Genomic DNA, 530 nt, shown 5'->3' with positions numbered 1-530 from the left:
TTTGTGTAATAGGTGATCGGAATGAGTTTAAGAAATGAGCTTCGAGGGCCATTTACAAACAACGATGCTTGGTGCTATTACATGAGACAAGGAAGCCAACTAATCCATAGAATAAACCCTAATATTCTCATAATCATTTCCGGATTAAACTATGACAATGATTTAAGCTACCTAAAGAAAAGGCCACTAGGCTATACCTTACACAACAAAGTAGTGTTGGAGGCACATCTCTACTCGTTTAGTGGTGATAATGAAAGTAAATTCATGAAGAAGCCATTAAACATAATATGCAACGAAATAATGGAGAAGTTTGAAAGGGAAGCTGGGTTCGTGGTGGACATGGAGAATCCATATCCTTTGTTCCTTAGTGAATTTGGGTATGATCAATCAGGTGGCAATGAGGCAGAAAATCGGTTCATGAGCTGCTTTTTAGCTCGAATTGCCGAGAAAGATATTGATTGGGCCTTGTGGGCTTTCCAAGGAAGTTATATGTACAGACAAGGTCATACCGATCCGGATGAAAGTTTTGG

The 530-nt window shown here is 39.2% G+C and overlaps 1 protein-coding gene across 1 annotated transcript; it reads left to right on the top strand.

Moving 5' to 3' along the window:
* Positions 1-12: 12 nt before the first annotated feature.
* Positions 13-523, top strand: LOC111787226 (the record flags this gene model as incomplete). The annotated part of the gene is made up of 1 exon (XM_023667306.1): positions 13-523. A coding segment is annotated over one exon (511 nt), but the record flags the coding sequence as incomplete, so codon positions are not given.
* Between the last annotated feature and the right edge of the window lie 7 nt (positions 524-530).

Source organism: Cucurbita pepo, unplaced genomic scaffold, assembly GCF_002806865.2.
Source record: "Cucurbita pepo subsp. pepo cultivar mu-cu-16 unplaced genomic scaffold, ASM280686v2 Cp4.1_scaffold007351, whole genome shotgun sequence".
Taxonomy (NCBI): Eukaryota; Viridiplantae; Streptophyta; class Magnoliopsida; order Cucurbitales; family Cucurbitaceae; genus Cucurbita; species Cucurbita pepo.
Note: the sequence above shows the minus strand (reverse complement) of the source record. Positions and strands in the feature narration are given on the sequence as shown.